General features: G+C 42.2%; 1 protein-coding gene across 15 annotated transcripts in view; it reads left to right on the forward strand.

The window, feature by feature from the left end:
* Window positions 1-26,206, forward strand: part of LOC126247140 (synaptopodin-2) — a 420,967-nt gene that overhangs the window by 202,536 nt on the left and 192,225 nt on the right. For 13 of the 15 annotated variants that reach the window (XM_049948459.1, XM_049948460.1, XM_049948464.1 and 10 more), the window contains 2 exons: window positions 9,731-9,844; window positions 22,423-22,527. In XM_049948459.1, coding sequence (XP_049804416.1) covers window positions 9,731-9,844; window positions 22,423-22,527 — 219 coding nt within the window. The remainder of the gene's footprint in view (window positions 1-9,730; window positions 9,845-22,422; window positions 22,528-26,206) is intronic. The other 2 variants (XM_049948455.1, XM_049948456.1) reach the window with 1 other exon arrangement.

The raw sequence follows: 26,206 nt of genomic DNA on the forward strand, positions 1-26,206 counted from the left end.
AGGCTTCACATGCTGTCAAGTGGAGGGATCTGAGATTTATGGACGTAAGAAGACACAAATTAAAAGTAAAATGGAACATAGTTCAAAGTTTCACATAATCTTAGACATAGACATTAGCTATTGCACTATTCGGTCAGATCACTTTTTCCTGGCCCTCTTCAGGTCAGTACATTTTAAGAAATATCACTTCTCCTTCAGTCCGGATTAATTTCATCGTACACTTTAGGTCTCTGTTTTTCAGTATTTTGCCTATTATACAACTGATCATCAAAAATACGCAAATACAGCAAATCTCACAACAGACGAGACAAATGTATCTGCATCAAATACTATAAGATGATTGAAACAAATTAAGATTACCAGAACTTTTCCCTCATGTGGAGCCATAATATATTACCAGTATATGTCAGTCCCACATTTTCTCATTATGGTGCCACACACGTCGCGAAAAGATCTTTCCACTCAGCTGGTTCCATGCCTTTAGCCGCCTGTCGATTCTACCTGAGTTCTACCACACAGTGCATAAATATAAAATAAATATATTCCTCGTGCCTCAGTTTAATGTATCACAGTTTTGGTCATAAATAATGCACTCTACATTAGTAATCTGTAACAAACTACATTATTGAGCATTCTGTAACATTCCAGCTTCCTCAAGAGAAACCTTTGACCTTTATATTGTTCTGTCTATCCCAAAACAAGTCCTACATTTATTTAAGATTCCTGGTGTGCGCATTGTGATGCCTAAGAGCATTATTATTAGAACAGGGCACTTCTTGCTGAAACAGCCTAGGTATTTAGTCTGGATTTTAAGGCATGAGCTGTATTATATGACACTTCATTCGAAGAATGAAGATGAGAGCTCTCTCTCTCTTCAAGGTTTCTGTATTCAACTAAATCCGATCAAACATCAAGACATCAATATGTAGACGGAAGACAAATATGCCAATAATTTGTGAAACAATGATTTATCATTTATATTAGCTGGCCTGTCTGCTTACATCTATACAATTTGCTTACATGTACACGTTTTCAAACGATTATTGATTACTTGGATTATATGTAACAATAGTACCCCGGATTTAAAGTTTCTTGTCTTCTACTTAATCAGGCTAACAAACTGTGCATTATTGTACCACTGCTGTTGTTCGCATGTCCTCGGTGTTTATCACCGTAGCTTCTTGAAATGCTTACTACGATCTATGATAAAACAAGCGCAATTTACGGGTAGTTGTGAACTTAAGTTCTTAACCCTTTCAGACCTGGTGGTCACAATTGTGTAGATAAAGTTTGTTCACTAATATTTCGCTGACAAGAAATGTCAGGTGCATCCAGACCCACTGTGGACATTTCTGTATGTTTCTTTTAGCCATGCTCCAGCAACTGCTGCTCTCTTGTGAGCAGTCTGTGAACCACATAGTAAAATATACTCTCTGGTGTTGTCTCTCTGTGGGAAGCCATTATTCGTTGACTTTATTGCTATAATAGTCACATTGTGGGTTTTGTTTATGAATGTTTTGTGTGGTTTCCTTCTTTTGGAAACATTAGACATTCTTTCAGTGAAATTTTCAGCAGTTTCATTCAGTTCATATTTGTGTTATGTATCAGGTAAGATTAATGTACACATTTGTGTACAACAGGTCCTTGATGGTGTAAAATAGGAAAAATAACCTAAACTGTGTCTCAGCTATATTTGCATGGCTATGGTCGTTATGTGTGGTAATTTTTCCATTAATTTCAGTACCAACAGCAAGGAGGAGAATAAGTGACCTATACATATGATTTTATTTCGTATTGCTGGTTTTTGACCTACAAATATGGATAAGGAATATCTTTCTGTGGAGAAAGATTGGGACTTGATTATGGGCATAATTGAAAATGGTGGCGTTTCTGACATTAGTTTGAGTGGAGATGAGGATGACAGTGTACCACTTATTGAAAGGCAAACTCCACAAATAGTAAAACGTGTTGAAGCAAATAAAGTGGGCGTGAATGATGTGTGTAGAGACATTATATCTGAAGATGAAGATGGAGAGGTGGTGGATGCTGAAATGAACTTTTTATGCAATGAAAACTACCCAGAATTGAATAACCTGTGTGACAACATAATGGTGACACCTAAAGAATCCATAAAATGGAAACGAAAGCCTATAAGTACCATTGCAGAAACATACAAATCTCCAAATTATGAAGAATCTCTCTTGTGTTCTCCAATGCAATACTACAAAAGATATATATCAGATGATTTGTTCGCTAGCATGGCAGCCCACACTAATGTTTATGCATTACAACAAGGCAAATCCTCATTCAAGCAGACAACTCCTCAAGCACTAGAGATGCTATTTGGTTTGCATATATTGACTGGCACCTTGAAATTTCCCAGATTATGAATGTATTGGGATAGAAGCCAGAAGGTAAATGTGTTTGGGAAAACATGTCACGAGACAGATTTTTAGAATTATGAACAAATTTACACTTGGTGAACAATCTGGAAAAGCCGCCTGAAAATAAAGATAAATTTTACAAAGTCAGGCCAATTTACTCAGCCATTTGAAAACGCTGCAGTGAACTTCCTATAGAAGAGAATGTTCGTGTCTGTGAAGGAATTGTTCCTTTCACTGGGAAGTTTTCTGCGAAGCAGTATGTCAAACAGAAACCAACTCCATGGGGAATCAAAGTCTTCATGCGAAAAGAGTGGAATAGTGCATAGGTTCCTTTTGTATCATGGTGCTACAACTGAACTAAATACTGCATACTGTAAAAAATTTGGATTAGGTCCTGCTGTTGGTTTAGAATTTTCTGTTCCACTCTCAAAAGGTAAAGGTCATAAATTATACTTTGACAACTTCTTTTCAGCTTATCATTTGTTTCAAATTATGAAATCTCAAGGCACCAGTGCAGCAGGTACTGTCCGGCAAAACAGATTTGGAAAGAACTTGCCTTTTTTGGATGATAAAACAATAATGAAACAAACCAGAGGTTGCTGAGAAGAAATCGCTAGTGCTGATGATATTACCATGTGTAAGTGGTAAGACTATAGGCCAGTTGTATTGTGTTCAAACTTTGTTGGTAAAGGCTCAATGGATGAAGATGAGTGTTGGGACAAAAAACATCATAAATATGTGAAAGTATAAAGACTACAGAGTTTCCATCAGATCTCGAATATAGCCTTTCCGTATGATTTTTCATGCTGTTGACTTTGCCAGCGTGCAAAGTTGGTTGGCATACAGATGAGATGCAGACAACCCGTCTATCCCAAAGAAGAAGCAAATGGACCTTCTTTCCTTTCGTACCAGGATAGCTGATAGATTGATACTGTGCCAGAAGAAAGTGTCTGAAAAACAGAGGGGGTGTCTGTCTGATGAAGGACTGGCTTCAGACATGAGAGTCATACCAAGAAAAAGAGGAGAATTATGACCCGCTACAGAGACACAGTTTGATTCCATTGACCATTTGCCTCTGCGTGATGTAGGAGCTCCAAGTCGCTGCAAATTTCCAAAATGTACAGGGCGTCCTAGAATCCAGTGCAGAAAACGTGAAGTACATTTATGTCTCAAAAAGGACAGAAATTTTTTTAGCAGTTTCATACGAAACCCTAAAATCAGTGTTTTGACCATTGTTGTTTAAATAAGAACTGTAATTTGGAATTATTTTTATTGTTTCTTCTGTTTTAAAGTGAAATAAAGAGTGGCATACTTGATCCATAATGTACGACATGAAGCTCGAGACCTGATGAACACAATTGTGTACATTAAATATCTAGAAAACTACAGATTATATGAAATTTTTTCTTAGAAAAATGTTGTCAGGAGACTCACCTGAATGTAAAAATGATGTCAGATATTTTTTTTAATAAGTAAACAAAAAATCAGGTCTGAAAGGGTTAAATCAGCAGCTCTAATTATCTTGTTAGCACCGAAACGAACATCCGTAGTACAAATGTCACTGAGGTCAGTACAAAATAGTATATGTGCTATTTGTTCACTTACGAAGCCCGCCTCAGCTGCACAGTATGTTATAAGGCAAAGTTGTCAGATTTCCTTTGCACTGTCCTAACATTCGTCTAAGTCTTTTCGTTTCCTAACGTGCACTGGAATTAGTGGCGAGGGCTTCGGTAAGAGTCTTAAAGTGTACGTCAGATTTTCGATAGGACGTAGCTTTCTCTAATTTTCTATAACATATGAAATATCCATGTTACATTAATATAGAGGTTTAAACACTTTAGGATATTGTGTGTTATCAATTGACTAATTATTTTTGAGATTTTTTCCTTTACAGGCGAGAACCTACCAGATATACAAGAATCTCAGTTTTCTCAATACCACGGGTCATTGAAGTGAATTGAACTGGCTAGACCTATCGATACACTATAGTCTCAATCCTTAAAACACTCTTTTGTACACATGTACTACCGTTTTTATATATATTTCACTACTACTGTTTACTTCGTAGCTTTTAGCTTGTGTCATACACAAAATCCGTGGCTTGTTTGATGAAATCTTCCGTTCTTCTCTATGCGTGATCTACCACAGCATACATCTTCGATAACCGGCGTTATGTATTCGAATCCCAGTCACCGTTGTCCATGTCTTACTCTATGGTCCTGCCTGCATTTTCGATTCAAGTATTTCTTAAGGATTTAAATATATTCGCTACTTTGGCAATATAATCTAATGTTTCCTTGATTGTTTCATCTGTCTGAAATGGCAAAGTTGCAAGCAGTTTATCTTTAAGGGTTTTATATTCTCCGATTCTCCTCTTTTCATGTTCGTTTGTTGACGTTCAAGTCATTATAAAGACGTGTCCAAAGAAATCTAACGCCAGATACACAATTCATTGACTGTAGTAGACTTCAGAATTGCTTTATGGACGAGATATCTTGACCAATGATGCCATTTACACTTTTTCACTGAAGAAAACTTTTGTTGCCTGGTTAATTTACTATAAATGTCTTTCATGTTTCATCTGTCTTTTCCTTCTGAAAGGTATAATTTCCTTTATTTTCCTTTTAATTTTTCCTCTTGCTATTTATGTTACTCTGTTGCGAGGCTTACAATAATGATGTCTTTCTTCTGAGTTTTCTTAAGCCAAATTCGTTAATAAATGTTCTACTAGCTCCACGTAACAATTCTTTGTTTCCTGCAACTCTAGCCATATTTAGTATATTGTTGGTAAACATTTATATTTTCTTCTGTCTTATTTCCGTGCTGTTCCAGTACGTACACTGATTCTTCAACAAAAAGAAATTAGTGCCACTGAGACTTTTTTTTCTTTCCTCTCTCTTATTAATAGCTCCATCTTTCTCTCAGCTCTCAGTTTTATTAAAAAAACTCAGTATGTATCAAAATCTAAGTTATTTGCCTGACACTGTGTCTCAGGATACAAAATTCTAATCCAATTTACTTTACATGATCTCTCAAGCCGCGCTGGGTAGCCGCGCGGTCCGAGGAGCTTTGCCACGGTCCGCGCGGCTCCCCCCGTCGGAGTTTCGAATCCTCCCTCGGGCATGAGTGTGTGTGTTGTCCATAGCGTAAGTTAGATTAAGTAGTGTGTAAGCTTAGGAGCCGATGACCTAAGCAGTTTGGTCCCATAAGATCTTACCACAAATATGTAGACTTTTCGATCTTCTGTGCCATACGTAAGACACAGATTGCTTACCAAATAAATACACTATTTTTCTATAATGTCGGTCATCTTAATTACATCCGTATCAGATATTTACAACATAGGAATAGAATGTAAACAAGTTTGAATGAAGTAGCCTATGTTCTCCCCCAGCTCACTTTTCCACTTCCTCGTAAACACTAGCAAGCACACACTTGCTTATTAGATTATCTCATGAAACGGTAAACAGCACTTGTGAAGTCTGCCTGTATAGCACGATTCATGGAGAAAATTTTTCAATCGTCTCTATAGCCCATCGTTCGTAGTAATATTGTCAAATGGATACAGTCAAACTGGGACGATTAACATTTATTCTTCAACATCTTGTCTCAACAAGAAGTAAATTTTTCTAATTTGAAAGTAGTACCGGATTCGACGACTCAATCTCTACCTATGCTCTCTATAAATTAATGTGCAGAAAGGACTTTTTACATCACTATTTACTACGATCTTATCTGATTCCACTATATATAACGGAGAGCGTAAGAATAACTGTTTATTTGCTACTTGTTATTAGTGCGATTTATTTTCATTGTCCCCAAAGAATACTATAAGATTTCGTTTTGAAAACAGGACATTGGAATTATGAATTCGGTTTTGGAAAGATAATAGCCGTCTTTCTTGTAGGATATGTTAGTTTGGATTTTACATTACTTCTGCTCCATCCTTCCGCTAGTGCAAAATGGCTGTGACAGTTCGTGCTTTCCTTATTTCTTGATATTCCCTTTCAGTTCAAGCATATACATATAAGCAGTACTCTAAAGTAGGCTGTACGGGTTTTCTGTAAAGAATTTATGTTGTAGGTATACGCAAGTTTCACGATATCCAATCACTGAAGTGAAACTGGTTATTTGAGCGTAAGTGATCGTTCCATCTCATCCTCACACATTATTACATACAAGTATTTGTATTTGTACACCGTACTCACTCCAGTTGCGACTCAATAATAGTGTAATCAAAGGCTAATACATTTTTCTATGCATCTACATACATACTTCGCAAGCCACCGTATGGTGCCTGGGGAAGGGTACCTTATACCATCATTAGTCAATTCCTTTCCTGCTTCATTCGCAAATAGAGCGAGGGATAAATATATATATGCCTCCGTATGAGCCCACTTATCTCTTATCTTCATGATCCTTACGCGAAAAGTACGAAGGTGGCAGTAGAATCGATCTGCAGTCAGTTTCAAATAGCGAATCTCTAAATTTTCTCAGTAGTGTTCACGAAGATTCCCCATAATGTTCGAGTGTTGATCGGGCCTAGCGGTAGCAAATCGAGCAGCCACCTCTGAATTTTATGTTTTATGCATTGCATAATTTCATATTTCGCTACATTAAAACATAGCTATCTTTACCTTAAATTGGTATTTCGTCAAGATTTGACTTATATATTGCTACTAATTTACTAGGTAAATTTTGCCATATATTATCGCGTCATCTGCATGAATTGTGACATTGCAGCTAACACAGTGTGCTAAATTTTTATAAAACTTATAAAATACCAAATCAAAGCACAGAGGTTATTATGAATAGCAGAGGAAGAAGTTGATTTAGTTCATCAACGAGAATTCAAGCATAGCGATTACGCAGCTGTCACTGACGCCGAACAAATTCAGCTTTCCCTCTGTACCTCGAAGTCAAACTATATCACCTGCATTATTCGTCTTTCCTCTGTTTTATTGAGCTGCATCAAACCAGTCTCAGGACTGAAGACCACCACAACGACAACTGTTTTATTTTGACAGTCATTAGCTGCATCCATTCAGAACCCAGATACAAACTCGAATAAGCAGAAATGTCTGTCACTACAAGCACTAACAATTTGCTGTTATGCTAGTAGTGGCATGTTAATTTACCGTCGCCACTAAGAAATATTTAAAGTACAAGTAGGTCTATTGTGAAAACTGGAACGATTCCAGTTACTTTATCAGTATAATAAACATGTCCTCGTATCTTCGTTGTTCTCGTAATGACATCAACGTGAAGTCCATCGAAGTGTCTTCTAACAGATAAAGACATGCTTCCTTAAACACCCCTGTGGTATTTGTAATTATTGAAACTGCAGCCTAGTTCGAACATAATGAGCCTGTTAGTGATACGAACAAAGTATGTTGAGGTTTATGTTAGAGGCATATTTTAAGTGATAATCTCCATTTGTCGCTAACAGGACTTTCTGTTACTGTTGCTGACCTCTAATTGTATGGTAGGCAGCAACAGCCTCATGTTGTTGCTCTGTATGCCACTGATATTAAAGTGCCTATATTTTATTATTTTAATTAAGCGTCCTCCTCCCTACAGTACTCGTAAAGCTCACTGACTGGTCCCAAAGACTGGTGAAACTGACAGAATTACATGCTGGAGAGATTGCTGTGTCTACAGTTTGGAATACAACAGTTCACTACGCACATATAAGTAATTGTATGGAAGAGGAAAAGCCCGTTCAGCCGACAGAGTCACGTGCCCCGTAAGACGGTAGATTTGCTCAAGTTTTCGTGCTGTACGTTTATTTGGTGTGTGGCGATCACTCGATAAAGGTGGACTGATCTGACTCGGATCTACTTCATGACGAGCCAATGGTAGGATAGCAGCTAGTCAGTCACGCTGTGAATCAGCAAATATCACTGGAGTATCCAATAGAAATGCTATGCGACTAAGAAAGCGGTTCAGTAATGTGTACGACGAAGATCAAGGCGAGGTAGACCACAACCAGCTACAACCAGAGATGATAGTAAACGCTTGCTCACAGCCACCCAGAATAGGTTGCAGAATGTAACTCTTCTGTTTTGAATCCGACAAACAGTAACATGCATATTATATATTCATATATTCAAAATATTCTCAGTTGTTTTTGTGGGGTGGTCTCCACGTATGTAAACCCATCGTATATGACCCATCTGTAGTATTCCCTAGTCCAGGAAGAAATTGGACGCAGACAAATCGTGTATCGGGGCCTATAGAATGATGCTTTATTTCATTCTCTTACAAACTGCGGTTTAGTGTCAAGCCTAAGAATCGCCTCTATCTCAGGAGATGCTTCCACGTCATTCGAAACCGTCAGTTATTAGCTATACGGTACTGCTCACAAGACCAGAATAATGATGGACATGTGTTTGTGTCCCACGACTGTTCCAGAACTGGACTCTGATGTTTCTGAGGAACCGCCAATGAGAAGCGTATCAGTTTTGGCTGTTCGCTCCTAAACATGTAATATATCAGGTCATACTGTAACTTGCCCACATATAAAAACATACTGAATGACGGACTGAGATTCATTGGAAGAATCCTAAGGAAATGCAGTCCGAAAACAAAAGAAGTAGGTTACAGTACACTTGTTCGCCCACTGCTTGAATATTGCTCACCGGTGTGGGATCCGTAACAGATAGGGTTGATAAAAGAGATAGAGAAGACCCAACGGAGAGCAGCGCGCTTCGTTACAGGATCATTTAGTAATCGCGAAAGGGTTACGGAGATGATAGATAGACTCCAGTTGAAGACTCTGCAAGAGAGAAGCTAAGTAGCTCGGCACGTGCTTTCGTTGAAGTTTCGAGAACATACCTTCACCGAGGAGTCAAGCAGTATATTACTCCCTCCTACGCATATCTCGCGACGAGACCACGAGGATAAAATCAGAGATTAGAGCCCACACAGAGGCATACCAACAATCTTTCTTTCCACGAACAATACGAGGCTGGAATAGAGGGGAGAACCGATAGAGGTACTCAAGGTACCCTCCTCCACACACCGTCATGTGGCTTGAGGAGTATAGATGTAGATGTAGATGTAGAATTCAATCCTTACGTTCACATAGCGTGTTATACCTCATTGAATCCCCTAGGTGGCATGCTATTGTATATAATTATAATTATAAAATCTGAACTTTTCAGCAACTTTTTAGGGAACATACTGTATCTTAAAGCATTTGGCTGATAATTTACTGGTTCTGCAATTTGATGTACATCGATATTTTCTCTTAAAGAAAAGTCATAATTGCAAGGTGAACAAATTCCACACCGAAATTAGTTCCGTTATCTGTGGAATTTTGATTGGAACTATAATTTTTACAGGCCAAACCGACGACAGCAGAAGAGACAAAACCACCGATTTCGGGCAAAAAGACTTTGGAGAAGCAAACTTCGACAACGTCCTTGGAAGAAGGTTACTATTATATCAACAAAGAGGTAAGCCAGCCTCGAAGTAAAGGCCTTACTAAAGGCAGCATGGTCTGTACTCATACCATATATCCGTTATGTCGAAATTTCACATTGTTATCCAAAAGTTAATAGTATTTCCTTGTCCATTCATATGTCTGACAATTTCAAACGTATTTGTAACTGACACAGCATTCAAATTTCTGTTTAATTTGTTACGAATGTTATGTTTTCATTATCATCATTTTAGAAGAGTGTCACTTTTAAATTATCCAAAAAGGGAACAAAATACGGTTTGCTATGTATGTTTTCAATTTTTGTGTTGCTTATCTCTCCCTTATCACCTTATTCCCGTAGTCCCGCACGGATTGCATGGTATGTGTATTAGCTTCCAAAAGGTCCTCTTCATCTTCCCAATTATGTAGTGTCAAGAAAGAGCAAAAAGGGTTGGTAATAAATTGTTTTCAAAGACTACAGAACAACTGAAATCCCTTAAGTTCTTTTACGGCTGGACTCGAAAAATACAATATGAATTTCATTGGTAAGAAATATCCAAGAGGAATCCTGAGCCCAGTTCGTCTAATATATTAATCGAGGTGCCGAAAATAAATTGTATACAGAAGGTACTGCCTCCATGTGAGCTAAAGTCACACAGTATATACCGAATTTTATATGGTCTTCCTTATTTCAATTTATGAAGTCTCGGTCAACCTTGGACGACTGCTTATTTATCTGAAAACAACGAAGTCAAAACTTTTTCACATTCTAACCCACTCCCAATTAAAAAAAAAAACCACACACACAACGTTATAGGCCTTTAACCAGCTATGGCGAGAATTTGAGAACAGTCATAAATGACTGGGGACTAGAATTCTGAAGTCCAGGGAACTACGGAGAGTGAAAGGCTGTCTACAGCTTGTACAGAAACCAGACTGCAGTTTCTAAAATGACATGAAATGAAGCAAAAATTGACACGAGTGTGAGACATGGATGTAATCTATGTCACATATTATTCAACATGCACCTCAAGTGGTAAAGAACACTGAGCAGAAAACTTGGAGTGAGAGTTCAGGAGGCAGAAACGAAAGCCGCTAAGATTTGTCTATGACATTGTCATACTGCCACAGGGGGCAAACGGCTTGGGTAATCAGTTGAAAGGAATGGATAAAGTCTAAAAAAGGTATTGCGAAGTGATTAAGTGAGATGATGATGAGGAATTAGATTAGGAAATGGGCAAAAGTAGCAGACGAGTTAGCTGACCGCAGTAGAAGTGGGGAGGATATAATTTGTATACTTCCAATAGTAAAAGAAGCTACATGTTAACATTTAATATAAATTTAAGTGTTAGGAAGTCTTTTCTTAAAGTATTTGTCCAGAGAGTAGCCTTGCATAGTCTTCCCATAAACTGAAGAGCAAGGAGGCGTGCATCCACTTTGTCTACGCAGAGAGAATAGAAGAACTTACAAGTTGTTTCACAAGGTTGTAGCAACCTTTCCGCAGTGCGCCTTTGCAACCAGCACGCATACACGTCTTGAGGTATTTATTTTTCAATAAATGCATCAACACTGTACGGAATACAGCCATTAGTAACTAATATAACTAACATAAGGAACTTTCACGAAAAGAATCTTACGTCAATCGCCGCTTACTGCTGCACGGTGAGAGACCGGAAACTAATTCTTATTGTTCGTGTACGGCAGTTGAAGCGTCTTTTCGGCAAGGCTTTCTTCCTACACCATGAGGGCTTTTTGCCTTTCAGTTTACAGACAGATTAATTGCAAGGGGCATACCGAGGATCTGAGCTGGGAGAGGGTGCAACTCATGCAAGTTTTGTGGTGGTGGCGAAACAGATTTGTGACAGATGGCTCTCGGTACACAAACTACCAGTAAATATCCCTGACCTCCTTTCCTTGGGTACACTGTTGTCAGTGTGCGTGTGAAACGTGGAAGACAAGCAGCTCAGACAAGAAGAGAATAGAAGCTTTTGCAGTGTAGTACTGCAGACGAGCGCTGAAGATTCGATTGCTAGATAAGGTAACTAATCAAGAGGTGCTGAAGCGAATCTGGGAGAAAAGATATTTATGGTACAACTTGACTAAAGGAGGGGAGAGATTGACAGGGCACGACCAGGTGCTCTAAGGGATAGTTTATTTGGTAATGAGGGGAAATGTGGGGAATAAAAACCGTAGAAGGAGACCAAAGTTCGCATATAATAAGTAGCCTGACATGTATGTAGGTTGCAGCTGTTCTACGGAGATGAAGAGGCTTACACAGGATAGACTATCGTTGAGAGTGTAACGACACAATATACACTGCCTGACATAAAAGGTAAAGCACCCTGAAGGGGAGGAGGAAACTAAATGGAACTTCACGGATTGAGAGGGTAAGAGTCCTCAACTCCGTCCGAACAGGCCTCTGGAGGCCCAACGATACCAACCAACCACCATGTCATACTCACAAGGGAACCTCCCCATTGCACCCCCCTCAGATTTAGTTATAAGTTGGCACAGTGGATAGGCTTTGAAAAACTGAACACAGATCAATCGAGAAAACAGGAAGAAGTTGTGAAAAACTATGAACAAAATAAGCAAAATATACAAACTGAGTAGTCCATGCGAAGATAGGCAACATCAAGGTCAACCGGAGTCGAGGAGCGCCGTGGTCCCGTGGTTAGCGAGAGTAGCTATGGAGCGAGAGGTCCTAGTTTCAAGTCTTCCCTCGAGTAAAAAGTTTAATTTTTTATTTTCAGTTTATGTGACAAACTCTTATGTTTTCATCACTTTTTTAGGAGTGGTTATCACATCCACAACAAAACCTAATTCGGGCAAGGTAGAAGAATCTTTTTCCCATTCGCCAAGTGTACAAGTTAGGTGGGTCGACAACATATTCCTGTCATGTGACACACATGCCGTCACCAGTGTCGTATAGAATATATCAGACGTGTTTTCCTGTGAAGGAATAGGTTGACCTATGACCTTGTGATCAAATGTTTTCGGTTCCCATTGGAGAGCCACGTCCTTTCGTCTACTAATCGCACGGTTTTGAGGTGCGGTCGCAAAACACAGACACTAAACTTATTACAGTGAACAGAGACGTCAATGAACGAACGGACAGATCATAACTTTGCGAAAATAAAGAAAGTAAAATTTTCGGTCGAGGAAAGACTTGAACCAAGGACCTCTCGTTCCGCAGTTACTCACGCTAACCACTTTTTTTTTTTTTTTTTATTTTTTTTATTTTTTTTTTTTTTTTTTTTTTGTCGGGCCTCCTTCCTCCCCTACAGCCCGTCCTTCCGCTCGCCATTTGTGCCTTCTTCGGCTAGCTTCTGTGCTATGTTTGTTCCATAAGAGATAGTTGACCAACGAAGTAAATGTGTACAAGTGAACAAAATCCCTTCTTTTGGAGTTGTGGAAAGAAAATAGGTCCGCTACATTCTTCCATCATTGTGCGGTAGCGATTTTTATAGGAGAGCCAGGCGTACTTCAGCCCGCTGGCGTCTCAGGGTTGCGTCAGCAACCTATTAGTGCTGCTACACGAGGGCAAAGGGTAAACGAAATAGCCACCTTCTTGGCGCAAAAGGAATGAGAAACTTAATAGAGAATTTCATAAAAAATTTAAAAAAAAATTAAAAAAAATAATAAAAAAAAATATCGTTTAATCGTTCTTCAGCTCTGTCGGTAGGACAAAGTTCGGTTCAAGAAATTTGCGTAATTTTCTTTGTATTTCTTTTGTCGTTCGAGCTTTTGAAGTTCTGTCATCAGGTACATCCAATAGTCTTCTGCACTCGTCGTCATAGCCGTTGAGATGTAATGGACTGTCAGTCCTTTGAGCCAGTTGGCTGACCTTCTTTTGGTGTTAGGATATGGCACGTCATCTGGCAGAAGGACGTGTGTCGGTGTGATGGTGTTAGGTGACGTGCGGAGCACACGTGCTAGTTTTTGCCTGAAGAGATTCCACACGTCTTTCACATCGTCACAGACGAAACGATGTTCTTCGGTGTCGACGACATCGCAGCTGGGACAGTTTGGTGTGTGTGCCAGACGTATTGCGTGCAGTTTAGAGTTGGTGGGGATTTTTCTATTGACTGCGAGGTACCACGTCGATCGCACATTGGATGGTAGATGGGGGTCAGATATGTTTTCCCATATGTTTTTCCAGTTATAATGTCGAAACTTGTTTTCTATTCGATTGCGCAATTTTCCTCCCAGCAAGGTGTTGTAAACCTCCTTAACCTGATATATGTCCTTCTCCGGTATTCTATGGCGTACATAGCTGTATTCCACAAGAAAGTGTTTATAGTGGTACAGCTCGTGGGAAATGTGATGCACATCGATTGGTGGATCTCTGCTGACTGGGGTGATTTCACGTAAGAGATGAGCCACTAAGGTCCGCGGTGATCGTTGCCACTGTTTATAAGTTTTGCTAACGTATAGCGCTTGCGCTTTAAGGTAGATGTCTGTTAGATGTAGCCCTCCATTGCGTGTCGGTAGCGTCAAGGTATCATATGAAACCTTAAATATCTGACCTCTGCTGACAAAATAACCAAGCGCTGCTTGCATTTGGCGTGCTATGGTGCGTGGCAGAGGAAGCACTTGAGCAACATAGTTTACTTTGGAGGTTAAATAGGTATTGGCTAGTTGCACTTTTTGTATTGCATTTAAATTACGCAAGCTGTGTTGTTGTATGCTTGCTCGTAATGTGGCAAGTAATTTTCTGTAATTGAGAGCGGCTGTGCGGCGGATATTATTCGTATATTCTATTCCAAGGCATTTTAGTTTTTCCACAGTGTTGATACGTCCGGCGGCTCTGATCTCTATGCCCCTACCAATATTCATAATACCAGATTTATTGCGGTTGAGTTTAGCTCCTGACGCCAGTTCGTAGGTCGCCACAACTTCAAGTACTGTAGCCACCTCGCTTTCGTCAGTCACAAGTACCCCTACATCGTCCGCGTAGGCTTGACATATGATCTTCTGTCCGTGTATATGTAGTCCACGGAGTTGCCGAGTCAGGGAAACTAAGAGAGGTTCAAGCGCAATCGCGAAAAGCGTCATGGACATGGGGCAACCTTGTCTTACCGAACTGTGAATATTGATCGGGTGACTGAGTTGTCCGTTGACACTGATTCTTGACGTGCTATTCGTCAGTATGTTTTTCACGGAGGCTATAATTTTCTGTGGGAAGTGCATGGAATGCATACACCGGAACAGGTACGAATGATTAACTTTATCAAAAGCTTTTTCAAAGTCAAGCGACATCAGGGCACAGCGAATGTTGCAGGCTTCCGATATCGCTATAATGTCTCTGTAGTCGCATAAGGTCTGAAATATCGTTCTATCCTTTCCCACACTTGTCTGGTAAGCTCCTGTCACTGTACGAATAACTGAATTAAACCTTTGCGTCATGATACGGGCGAAGATTTTATAATCACTATTGAGAAGTGTTATGGGTCGAAGATTCTCCACAGTTTTGCCTCTTGGTGTTTTGGGGACTAAGACCACTGTACCTTCACAGAATTCCTTCGGAAGGTCAGTGTCGGCATTTAGTATTTCATTGCAGACGAGTGTCAATTTAGCAATTATCTTTTCGCGAAAAGTTTGATAAAATTCAGCGGGTAGCCCATCTGGTCCAGGTGATTTATTCTTTGGACTCCTCGAGATGGCATCTTCGACGTCTTCGTCCGTTATTCTCGCTGCGAGCACATCAGCTTCTTCTGGAGTGAGTCGCTCTGTCGTCCTAGCAGTGAGAGCTTGCTGCTCTGTTTCATCTGTCTGTGTATTGGCCAGCAACTCACTAAAGTGTCGATGGATCTCGTCTCGTATTGCAGCTTGATCTGTCAAGAGTCTCCCGTCTGAAGTTTTGAGTTCCGTCAGAATTTTCCGTTTTTGTCTTTTGTTCTCTTGGAGGATGTGGTACATCGATGTTGTTTCTTCTCGTGTACCGTTCTGCAAACGCGTTCGTATTTTACAGCCTTCGAGATGGTGCCTCTGCAGGGTGAGCAATTTTGCTTTTATTCTGTTGATTTGCCCATAGTTTGTTATGATTGTAGCATCCCGAACGCACAAGTCTCTCAGACAGCTGAAGTAAAAGTCTAATGTCCGCTTCCGCCAGGCGACTTTTTCACGGGAGTAAGTTTTCATTGTCTTTATGATTGCGGGCTTCGCGCAGTTGAGCCACAATTCAGCGCCGTACCATACAAGTGGAACTTCCTTTCACATTCTGCCCAAGTGGTGTGGAAGGCGGCGTGACATCCAGGATCCGAAAGATGAGCAACGTTTAGCTTCCACTGACCTCGCGCCCTGTAAGTGCCTTGTTTCTCTAAATTTATCGTACATATGTACGCGATATGATCAGAGAAAATAGTGGGCCATAGCTCGGACTGTAAAACGTGTCGCCTTAAATTGGACGTTGCGTAAATCCTGTCGATACGACTGGCAGAATGGCTGGTGATATAGGTGAAACCGAGCTGATCACCATGTTTTAGTTCCCAAGTATCTAACAGATGGAATTCTCTGACGATGTTCTCCAGCTCCGGAGATTTGTTAAAATTTGGCGTCTGATCTTTGGGATTCAGCACGCAATTAAAGTCACCCGCAAATATTATTTGTTCAAATCGCACCGCGAAAAGGGGGGCGATGTCCTCCTTGAAAAATTCGGCCCTGCGGCGCTTGTTTCCGGTTCCTGACGGGGCATAGATGTTGATAAACCTGGTGTTGTTTATCGTGACAGCGAGACCTCTACTGTTCGGCAGTTTCGTCACGTCTGTAAGTAGGATCCCCTCTTTAGTCATAATCGCTGTGCCGAGGCTATTGTCATTGCCAGGATTGATGACGGCGTTGTAGCCAGTGATGTCGTCCAAACGGATAGCCGTTACTTCTTGCAGCATTAAGATGTCAACATCAGCGGCGTACAGAAAATCTTGGAGATTTCTCAGATTGAGGGTGCTGCTAATTTTATTTATATTCAAGGTCGCAATTCTGTACGCTTGCAAGGACGTCATGTGGACTATACCGCGTCAGGTGGGATACTATTTGCCAGGCGAAGTGGATTTGTGCTCTACTTAGAAGAAGTCGGCATCATCATCTTCTGCACGAGCGTCTTTGATGGTGGTTTGTTGCCGGGTGGACACATCTTGTCGACGGTCGGGTGCCGTCCGTCCTGAACGTTGTGGTATGTCAGCCATCGCTGCATCATGGTTTTGCTCCTCGATGTCATCCGCCCAATCTCGCGTGCACGTAACTTCCCGCGTGTCCGTTTTTGGTACAGGTGGAGGGTCCTTCGGACTAGCTGTACCGTCTGGAATGTGGATTCCACGGTCGGGTTCAGTGTCCTCATTTCGGGTCTTCTTCTTTGTTGTTCGATCTTCCAGAGGAGTTGCCTGTGTCGTCTCCGCCAGTTCTTGGCCTATCTGTTTCGCCTTTTCACGCAGGATTGGCGCGATTTCTGCTGCTCCCTGTCGGGCTATTCGACGTTTCTTCCGTTTCTTCGGTGAAACAGTTGTAGGCTGCTGGTCATTATCCTCCGACGTGGCAACCGTGTCCTCTTTTTGTTGCCCGACTTCTTCGAGTGGTTTGCACATGCCTTCTTCTGCCGTCTTAGCCTGGTCTTGTTCTGCACGTCTGTCAGTTTCCTCGTCTTGTGAGTGTGCTGGACCTGTAGCTGCTGTGCTGCTAGTATCCATGGCTACGGTACCATCGGGAACGTCGGCATAAGCAACGACCGCCCTGTCGAAACACATGTCTGGGGCGACGTCACTGCGAATTGCGGCGGCGTACGTCACGGGTAGCGTGGCCATCTGACTAGGCGGGTCTCGCTCCCCAGTCGGCAGTTGCGTCACACGCCGTTGAACACACTGCGCGCGGACGTGTTGGGTCGAACCACAACCCGAGCAGGTTCTCGGCTGCCCATCGTAAATGATGATCGCTCGATATCCACCAATCCAGAGATACGATGGGATATGTTTCAGCATGTCAATCTTAACTTGCCTGACTCCATTTAATACTGGATACTTGTGCAAGCTAGACCATTTTTCGGCGACATTGCTGATAATGGTGCCATAGTCTCTCAGTTTGTTGTTAATCTCCTCGGACGTTATTTCAAAGGGGAGCTCAAAGATTCGAACCGTTCTTATTCCCATTCCGGCACGCGAAACCGTGACCTGCCCTATGTGTCCGTCTGAATGTTTGAATTTTGCCACCCCACCACATGCTTCTACAATTTGGTCGCACTTGTCAGAACTGGATAACTTAAGGAACACAGTCGGACTGACAATCGACAGGTGAATTCCAATCAATTCATCCACTTTGACCTTAAAAGTTTCTTCGATAAATGCTTCAACTTCGTAAGATTTCGGTCGGGAGTAGTTCGGATCGAAAATCAACTTCAAAGTATCGCGTCGCGTTGTCTGCTCCATTATGTCATTCTAGAAATGTGATCGTGGACTATAACTAACGCAGAATGCGCGCACTCACCACACAGCGCCGGCCGCTCGCAGCGACGATGTAAACACCGCAACAGCCGCTCCGCACATCCGCACACCACGGCCGCCGGCGGCGGAATGTCTTTTCCCATTCGCCAAGTGTACAAGTTAGGTGGGTCGACAACATATTCCTGTCATGTGACACACATGCCGTCACCAGTGTCGTATAGAATATATCAGACGTGTTTTCCTGTGAAGGAATAGGTTGACCTATGACCTTGTGATCAAATGTTTTCGGTTCCCATTGGAGAGCCACGTCCTTTCGTCTACTAATCGCACGGTTTTGAGGTGCGGTCGCAAAACACAGACACTAAACTTATTACAGTGAACAGAGACGTCAATGAACGAACGGACAGATCATAACTTTGCGAAAATAAAGAAAGTAAAATTTTCGGTCGAGGAAAGACTTGAACCAAGGACCTCTCGTTCCGCAGTTACTCACGCTAACCACTGGACCACGGGGCTCCTGAGTTCATGTTGTCCATGTTATTGTATATCTTGCACATGGACTACTCAGTTTGTATGTTCTACTAATTTTTTTCATAGTTCCACACAACTTCTTCCTGTTTTCTCGATTGATCTGTTTTCAGTTTTTCAAGGCCTATCCATTCTGCCAACTTATAACTTAATCTGAGGGGGCTGCGATGGGGAGGTTCCCTTGTCAGCCGATAGGTGTCACTGTATGCAAACAGGAGAGGCATGTGGTCAGCACACTGCTCTCCCGACTGTTGTCAGCTTTCGTGACCGGAGCAGTTACTTCTCAGTCAAATAGCTCTTCAATTGGCCTCACAAGGGCTGAGCACACATTGCTTGTCAATAGTGCTGGGCAGCCACGGACGACCACCCAACCGAGTGCTAGCAAGCCAGACAGCGCTTAACTTCGGTGATCTGGCGGGAACCGATATTACAACTGCGGTAAGGCCATTGACGATGCTATTTCAGTGATTACAAAATCGACTCAGATTTACAAAGAACTTGACAGCATGCACTCACTTACCAGTATCACGTTGAACTCCCTCTGGCTGGGATGTATGCTCTTATTCGGTTGGGAAGGGTATCATTAAGGTGTTGTATCCTCATCTGAGGCAAGCTGGCTGACAACTGTTTTACCTGATCCTTGATATCCTGGATAGTGGCAATGGGATTCGGTTGAGTTTCGAGCTGGTCCCATACATATTCTGTCACAGCTGTTTGTGTCGAGATGTTAATAACGGTTTACACAAGAGACTATTTCTGCAATCTGACTGCTGCTATTCTTCTGTCAATGATTCAAGATGATATACGCAGTTCTCATGATGGGGCAGGCACAGATGTGAAGAGGTTGTAATGTCGGTGGTGCACAATATGGTAACCCTCCTTGTGGTGGTCAGGCGTGGTTAACTGGAATCTTGATGATAGGTATGCTTGCCCTGACATTCTAAATACAGTCCAACATCTGACCACTGTCGCATCCGAATGCCCCAAAAATCTGTAGACTGCACGATTCCACCAACCAGCCAAATGGGAATGCTGCTTCATTCTCTGTTAGGCGCTGATAGCACTGTCTGCCACGAATATACCGTATTTATGTGTCCTTCACAGTGACCACTTAACATCTGACTCTGTTCATGCCCTACACACTGAGGTGACAAAAGTCATAGGATACCCTCTAATATTGTGTCGGACCTCCTTTTGCCCAGTGTAGTACAGGAACTCGACACGGCATGGACTCAACGATTGATCGATGGAAGTTCCCTTCTGAAATATTGAGCCATGCTACCTCTATAGCCGTCCATAATTGCGGAAGTGTTGCCGGTAAAGGATTTGTGCATGAACTGAACTCTCGATCACATCCCATAAGTGTTTGATGGGATTCATGTTGGGCGATCTGGGTGGCTAAATCATTCGTTCGAACTGTACAGGTTGTTCTTCAATCGAGTCGCGAACAGCAGTGGTCCGGTGACATGGCGCGCTGTCGTCCACAAAAATTCTATCGTTGTTTGGGGACATGAAGCCCATTAATGGCTGCAAATGGTCTTCATGTAGCAGAACATAACCATTTCCAGTCACTAAACGGTTCAGTTGGACCAGAGAACCCAATCCATTCCGTGTAAACACAGCCCACACCATTATGGGACCACCACCAGCTTGCGACGTGTCTTGTGGACAACTTGGGTCCATGGCTTCGTGGGGTCTACGTCACACCCTAACCCTACCATCAGTTTTTACCAACTGAAATCGGGACTCATGGAACCAGGCCACAGTTTTCCAGTACAACCGATATGGTCATGAGCCCAGGAGAGGCACTACAGGCGATGTCGTGCTATTTTCAAAGACACTCGCGTCGATCTTCTTCTGCCACAGCCCATTAACGCCAAATTTCGCCGCCCTGTCCTAACATACTTTCATCTTGCGTCTCGCATTGATTTCTGCGGTTATTTCACTCAGACTTCTTTGTCTGTTAGTACTGATACCTCTACACGAACGCCGCTGCTCTCGGTTGTTAACTGAAGGCCTTCAGCCATTGCGTTGCCCGTAGTGAGAGGATATGCCTTAAATTTGGTATTCACGACACATACTTAGCACTGTGAATTTCGGAATATTGAAAACCCTAACGATTTCCGAAATGGAAATATATAACTGCCCACGTCGTGTTGTGCCGACTCCACTGTAGCTTGAATGGATTTTTAAGTTTATTTTATATGCCCGACTTCTAATTTCACCACACAAGTCTCCAGGGTTGAACAGTTATTGCCCGATGACGACACGCAATACAGTTTGTTAAAGCGGAGTTCGCCGTTATTAATTATGTTTTTAGATTTAATTTTATTACTCGTACAGAGACTCAACGTTCCTTTGTTTAACAGCGCGTCGTCAAAATAAGTATGAAATGCTAATACATAATGTCGACTATTGAGTTAAAGTTCGTACTTATTTTGCCATTTTAGAGAAACCTTAAGCGCTTCTACTTCTATAGTCTCAGTATCAAATGTTCACTAATTTCAATTTACTTCCTATCTCAGTTCAGTATTTAACACAAATTATATATCAGTGTCATTTCAGAGATATTACGTCGGTTCAACACTAACGGAATAACACGTAATTGTCATTTAAAATCACGTTTATTAATAACCCTTTTTATTATGACATAAATGTTAATGAATGATCACTATCTAGGAGGAAACAGGGATTGATCCTAATCATGAGATAATAGCTTTTAATGAGCCCGCAATCGTTAATTAAATAAAAAGTCACGTTCAAGGATGATATGCGAACAACTTTCGTTACGTTCGTTTTCAGGTATCTGTCAAAACTAATCCTGTAGCCCACAATTCAAATTAACACTGACGTTAACCCCTTTTGTCGGAACATCGAATCGCAACTATTAAGTGAAAGTTTATTATAGTCCCCGAACTAATAATTTCTTTCAGATACGCGCACGACCGAACAGCAGAACGGAACACAAACGACTTGTTTTAACAACCGAACAACGCAATGACGTTACATTACGACAATGTCCGCCCAATGAACATATCTTTGACTTTATCTTTTCTACTCTGCTGTATTAAATTATTCCTAATTACAATTTATTCAGCTATTTAACGAAAACATGTAACAAAAATAAAATAAATTTATCCTATCATAAAAGATCCGTTATACATTCCACGTTCAAAGTCTGTTAATTCCCGTCAGAAACCTTTTCACATGAATCGCCTGAGTACAAATAACAGCTCCGCCATTGTCTCTTACACCTCGTGTACGTGATACTACCGCCATCTGTATATGTGCAAATCGCTATCCCATGACTTTTATCACCTTAGCGTATCCCCGTCAGGCCTGGTAAAATAGTAAACACGGAGAAACTGATGATCTTTGGTGGCCACTCTACCTGCCAGAAAGAACTGTAGTTGTAATCATTTACAGACCTGCAGGTGGTGTGTACATGTACGAAATTAGACTGATATCTGACCATGTCCTATGGGTGCTTAACTTTTTTTGTTGGGCTGTGTAAATGAGCCAGGTATTGGAAGCGTAGACCGTGATCCTGAGCTGTGTTTCCCACGTCCCTTTCCCCTGCTCCCCGTGCCTGGACCCCCTGGGACGGGATGGCACGCTGAATGCTGAGTGTTGCTCGCTGTTGTGGTGGCAGGACGAGCTGATGGATGCGCTGACGCTGCCACCCTGCCTGCGCAAGGGCCGCCGCCCCCTGTCGCTGCCCGCCGGAGCGCTGCTGCACCTCTGCCAGAGTGTCAAGGTATGTAGCTACACCCGCCACCGCATGCTCACATCGAAGATGCTGATCATACATTACGAATTCTGTTCTTCAGTTCAATAACACAGACCACTGACAAATAATAAACACTATAAAAAATATCATGTAGCAAAAACATATACACTACTGGCCATTAAAATTGCTACACCAAGAACAAATGCAGATGATAAACGAGTATTCATTGGACAAATATATTGTACTGAAACTGACATGTGATTACATTTTCACGCAGTTTGGGTGGATAGATCCTGAGAAATCAGTACCCAGAACAACCATCTCTGGCCGTAACAAAGGCCTGGACATTGAGTCAAACACAGCTTGGATGGCGTGTACAGGTACAGCTCCCCATGCAGCTTCAACACGATACCACAGTTCATCAAGAGTAGTGACTGGCGTATTGTGACGAGCCAGTTGCTCGGCCACCATTGACCAGACGTTTTCAATTGGTGAGAGATTTGGAGAAAGTGCTGGCCAGGACAGCAGTTGAACATTTTCTGTATCCAGAAAGGCCCGTACAGGACCTCCAACATGCGGTCGTGCATTATCCTGCTGAAATGTAGGGTTTCGCAGGGATCGAATGAAGGGTAGAGCCACGGGTCGTAACACATCTGAAATGTAACGTCCACTGTTCAAAGTACCGTCAATGCGAGCAAGAGGTGACCGAGACGTGTAACCAATGGCACCCCTTACCATCACGCCTGGTGATACGTCAGTATGGCGATGACGAATGACGCTTCCAATGTGCGTTCATCGCGATGTCGACAAACACGGACGCGACCATCATGATGCTGTAAACAGAACCTGGATTCGTCCGAAAAAATGAGGTTTTGCCATTCGTGCACCCAGGTTCGTTGTTGAGTACACCATCGCAACGCTCCTGTATGTGATGCAGCGTCAAGAGTAACCGCAGCCATGGTCTCCGAGCTGGTAGTCAATGCTGCTGCAAACGTCGTCGAACTGTTCGTGTAGAGGGTTGTTGTCTTCCAAGTGTCCCCATCTGTTGACTCAGGGATCGAGACGTGGCTGCATGATCCGTTACAGCCATGCGGATAAAATGCCTGTCATCTCGACTGCTAGTGATACGAGGCCGTTGGGATCCAGCCCGGCGTTCCGTATTACCCTCCTGAAACCACCGATTCTATATTCTCCTAACAGTCATTGGATCTCGACCAACGCGAGCAGCAATGTCGCGATACGGTAAACCGCAATCGCGATAGGCTACAATCCGACCTTTATCAAAGTCGGAAACGTGATGGTACGCATTTCTCCTCCTTACATGAGGCATCACAACAACGTTTCATCAGGCAACGCCGGTTAACTGCTGTGTGTGTATTAGAAATGGGTTGGAAACTTTCCTCATGTCAGCACGTTTTAGGTGTCGCCACCGGCGCCAACCTTGTGTGAATGCTCTGAAAAGCTAATCAATTGCATATCACAGCATCTTCTTCCTGTCGGTTAAATTTTGCATCTGTAGCACGTGATCTTCGTGGTGTAGCAATTTTAATGGCCAGTAGTGTATTTTAAAAACAACCATCTTCCCTGTTTCATCAACTGCCATGACGTTAATTTTCGCTTGACGTGATTTGGCAGCATGTTTTCATCATTGGGTAATTACGCCTGACTGTATGTGACACATTATTGGTGATCAGGCTTGGCACCTCTTACACCTGGCTGCTGTGGATGCCAGAGCCAGTTTCCAGTATGTAGGAGAAGGGGGCACTGTTCAACCTCCAGATGATGGTCTGGTTTTTTCCGTGAAGAATGAAATGATCGTAAGGCACTGATGGCTGGGAGTCGCCACATGGGAAATTTTGGTAGCAGAGTTGCAAGTCTTTTCACTTGATGCCACATTGTGTGATTTGCTTGTCGATTATGATAAAATATGAGGACAGCACAACACACAGTCCCTGAGTGGAGAAAAAGCTCCGACCGGGTCGGGAATCGAACTTGGATGATACGCCTAGATATAAAACAATTTTCGTGGAGCTGCTCGGAGCTTGTCACATTCAGGAGTCGCCGACAGCCCTCAAGGGTGTAGGAGGCAAAGAGTAGGCCATGTAGAGCGGAAGTGATGATTTAAGAGTGCTGTCAAGTCAGCAGCGAATGATTCTCAGCGATCCGTTGTTCTGCCAGTACGGCAAGTTTTGAAAGAGTACGCACGTGCATTCCTGTATACAGACCTGGAATTCTTCTTAATCCGTTAGTTCTCTTGGCGAGTGATGCGCTATAGTAAATGTGTGCGTGCTACATAGTAAGAGGTCATTAGCTGGCTAGGGATGGTTTTTGATAAAAGAGCCGTAACTGGTGAGGTCTAGTCGAAGCCAATGAACTACATTTTTTTTGCTGTGTAAACTCTTAAGTGCTGTGTTTTTGTGTGATTTTATTCCAGCTTGAATTTTAACCATTATGCTGTAAGGTTCTGAAGGTGATTATCAGCGGGATTAGCTAGAAATCAGCTGAAGGTGGCAACGATTTTCAGTCTAGTGATATGATTCCGGAATCTTTCTGAAAGTAGTATATCGCTGCAGGGTTTTTACTAGTGGTACAAATGTAGTGACAATTTTAACCCTGTCTCGGGGGTCAGAGTGAGGTAAGCAACCCTTATTTAAATTTAGTAATGCAGCAGTGGAGACCATTAATCCGAGACCGTCAATAAACATTTGCGAGTAAATTTGCGGAGCAAGAGGGCGTGTAATTGGGCCCGCGTTTTGCATTCCGCTTAAAGCATGTGCATCGGCGGCCACGAGTGGCTGTTTGTTCGAAGCCTCTCTAACTCCGAGAAACGTTCAGCATCTTTCATGAGCACGATGTTTTTATTTTTTTTTGTTATTTGTGACAGTATGGTGGTTAGGTGGCGATATTCCGTTAGCCTTAATGGTGAAACTGTTTCTTCGAAGTATACAGGTCGGGAATATATATAGCTGCCGGTAGTGTGACACAGTTCTTTAACAGACGGGAGATTGTTTCTATTTGTATAAAATTTTATTTGTCAGAACTCGGAAGGTCTCCAGTGATTGGGTAACGATAATCCGGACCTAGCAGAACCTGCAAGATTTTGAGAAGGAGAGCAGTGGTAAGTGGTACGTAGGACCGAGTGCGGGAATCTGGGCTACAAGTATGGATGCCGCTTGCCAGAAAACTCCATTGCTCCAGTTTCTAATGACGTAGCGAAAGACACAACCCTGGAAAAATTTGCACCTGGATATTTATCTTTACTGATGACAGCAGATTCCGTCTCGGCATCATTAATGGTCGTGAGTGCCGTGTCAATCAGCTGAGAGGCTGAAAAGTGCAGGATACGTGAAGAACGTTCCCTGGCTCATTCTGTTCTATCGTTACAATCCCGGGCACAAGAGCTCTTTCAGCAGGGTAACACCTAACTTGCTCTCCAAGATAATCATCAACTTCATTTGCAGGAATTACTACCAGGCCTCTCCATCACTGAGCATGTGTGGAACATGTTGGGGCGATCTGTAGTCCAGTTGCCACAACAGCCATGTACTTTGCAACAACAGCTGGCTGCAGAGTGCATTACTGTCTCACAAGAGACATCTAACAGTTCTATGATCGTATCTACATACTGTTTCGAGACAGCATTGTACTGAAAGGAATCTGCCCAACAGTACAGTCTATCCATAGACATGTGAGCCTGTCACTACGA

The sequence above is a fragment of the Schistocerca nitens genome, chromosome 1 (assembly GCF_023898315.1).
Source record: "Schistocerca nitens isolate TAMUIC-IGC-003100 chromosome 1, iqSchNite1.1, whole genome shotgun sequence".
Classification (NCBI taxonomy): domain Eukaryota; kingdom Metazoa; phylum Arthropoda; class Insecta; order Orthoptera; family Acrididae; genus Schistocerca; species Schistocerca nitens.